This window comes from Syzygium oleosum, unplaced genomic scaffold (assembly GCF_021117445.2).
Source record: "Syzygium oleosum isolate NSW1041296 unplaced genomic scaffold, Sole_v2.1 Sole_v2.09, whole genome shotgun sequence".
Classification (NCBI taxonomy): domain Eukaryota; kingdom Viridiplantae; phylum Streptophyta; class Magnoliopsida; order Myrtales; family Myrtaceae; genus Syzygium; species Syzygium oleosum.
Window position 1 is genome coordinate 6,564,241 of NW_026607493.1, and position 2,221 is coordinate 6,566,461.

The 2,221-nt window shown below is 51.3% G+C and overlaps 1 protein-coding gene across 1 annotated transcript; it reads right to left on the reverse strand.

Moving 5' to 3' along the window:
- Nucleotides 1-1,225: 1,225 nt before the first annotated feature.
- LOC115673437 (histone H2A-like) lies at nt 1,226-2,221 on the reverse strand. The gene is made up of 2 exons (XM_030595602.2): nt 1,972-2,221; nt 1,226-1,676 (listed from the first exon to the last, which is right to left on the reverse strand). The coding sequence occupies exons 1-2, from the start codon at nt 2,179-2,181 to the stop codon at nt 1,437-1,439; spliced, it is 450 nt and encodes a 149-aa protein (XP_030451462.1). The 5' UTR covers nt 2,182-2,221; the 3' UTR covers nt 1,226-1,436.

Genomic DNA, 2,221 nt, shown 5'->3' on the forward strand with positions numbered 1-2,221 from the left:
ACACTCACGTTCCATGACAATTTTCAGCTAAATTCAACTCCGCTAGCGCCGATCACACATACAAAGCTAACTTGAATCCGACCTAGCAATACGCAGACGACATGAGATAACAACCTGTGGTGACTCCACGAAATATCATCTAGAAGAGCACACAGCGAAGTGGGCAAGAGCTAGGGTTAGATTTTGGCACAGAAAATGAAATAATCAGAGAGGCGTTACCTGTCGAACACGCTTATTCCGCTGAAATTGGAGAGACGAAGAAGAAGAAACAAGCGGAAGCGAGGAGTCACAGGCGAAGAATCAACACGCCATATCCGTTCCAATTCGCCAAGCGAGACGAGAAGACCGAGAGAGAAGCGGCCGGCAGCGGTAAGTCGGTGACAGCAAACGAAAGGAGATGCAGCGTTGTCGTCGCGAAGAGGATCGAGAACTGAGAAGTGGAAAGAGCAGGGATGCAGCGTCTCAGTGAGGGGTGGAAAGAAAAGGGAAAGTGTTGGGAGAAGACCGAAAGAATGAAGAAAGAAATTAGGGATTTAATGTTTTAGGGAATCCCGGTTCCGGTTCAGTTCCTGTAGGAACTAGGAACCAAACCGGGACCGGCAGTTCCTAAAAAAGTGAAACCAAGAACCGGAACCTTTCTCTCTATAACCGAGAACCGAACCGGACATACCGTGCTCACCCTTAGAGCAATGGCCTTATTTCAAAATGTCTGCCGCAGATTCACCGCGACAGCTGCACAATAAATTCAGGGTTCCTTGTCTACTCGAGTGATCTTCCAATTTACCATATATTATGAGTTTGCGGCAGATATATTTAAACAGTAGATCGAAGCATTCAGCAAAAAACATTCCTATGTATCAGTTGATTCTTCTGCCCGTGTCCGTCCGTCCGTCCATGAACTTGTTATCGAACCAAATTCGCACCCGCTATCAAAACAAATTAACGGACGAAACATCGCGACTCAGATGTTTCCTGCTCACGTTGTAAGACAATTTATCAGAACACGACCGGAGGTGGCTACCGCTGCCAACACGCAAATGCAGCGAGAGAAAGAGCAACCGACCAAATCTCTCCTCTCCATCGGTTCGCAATCGATACGAACTTTCCACGTCAACCTTCTCGCATACGGTGTTGCTCCTCCACCTAAAACCCGAGAGGGGAGCAAAACGTGGGGCACTTCCCGCCCAATTTCGCTTTCAATTTTTCACGTGAAGGGAAAAGGGGAAACGTGTAAAATCTCGCCATCTCATTTCATTGAAGCAACAGGACCGAAGGTACAAGTCCACAGTAAGAATCTAAAAATCCACCACCTACATGAACAACTCGATTTGCTTCAAGACTAAGCAGTACGTACACGGAGAGAGAGAGAGAGAGAGCACCAGATATTCAAACTATGAGAACCAGAAGTTCTCGACCCTAAACCCTAACATCAAAGCCTAAGCCTTCTTTGGTGATTTCGTGGCTTTGGACGGAGACTTGGGCTCCTTGCTCCCCTTGTCCGTCTTCTTCGGCAGGAGGACCGGGTTGATGTTCGGGAGCACGCCTCCGTGCGCGATCGTCACTCCGGCGAGCAGCTTCCCGAGCTCCTCGTCGTTCCTCACCGCCAACAGCACGTGCCTCGGGATGATCCTGTTCTTCTTGTTGTCCCTCGCCGCATTGCCCGCCAGCTCCAGAACCTACACACCCACCCCCCCACAAGCTCTAAGTATGACGGCGTAGGCATGCAAATGAGGGAAGATTGCAAAACGAAAGCATATCCAAGATGCTCTGGACAGCAGCGCTGGTCTCAGCTTCGCATCGCAGAGATTCGAGTTTGACCGAATCATCTCGTTAGAGATGAGAGCGCGAGTGGCTAAGGCGAAGCAAGGAATATTCCGAAATTCTCGATCGATCGCAAACGCAAGCTCCGAGTCCGTCGAAAACCTAGAAATGCAGAAGACTAAAAGCAGAGAGAGAGAGAGAGAGAGATACCTCGGCGGCGAGGTACTCGAGGACGGCGGCGAGGTAGACCGGAGCGCCGGTGCCGACGCGCTGCGAGTAGCGGCCTTTCTTCAGGTACCGACCGATACGGCCGACGGGGAATTGGAGGCCGGCCTTGACGGAGCGAGAGACGGGCTTCTTCTTCGGGCCGCCTCCCCTCCTGCCTCCGGCGCCCTTCTTCGGCTTGCCCAGCGACTCCATCTGCCGACCGGATCGAAAGGTGTGTGGGAGAGAGAGGAGG

What these genes read in the sequence shown, in the direction of transcription:
- LOC115673437 (XM_030595602.2), bottom strand. Translation starts at nt 2,181, where the DNA reads ATGGAGTCGCTGGGCAAGCCGAAGAAGGGCGCCGGAGGCAGGAGGGGA. An exon ending in TCGAGTACCTCGCCGCCGAG is followed by an intron (nt 1,677 to 1,971) that starts GTATCTCTCTCT and finishes GTGGGTGTGTAG; the next exon opens with GTTCTGGAGCTGGCGGGCAA.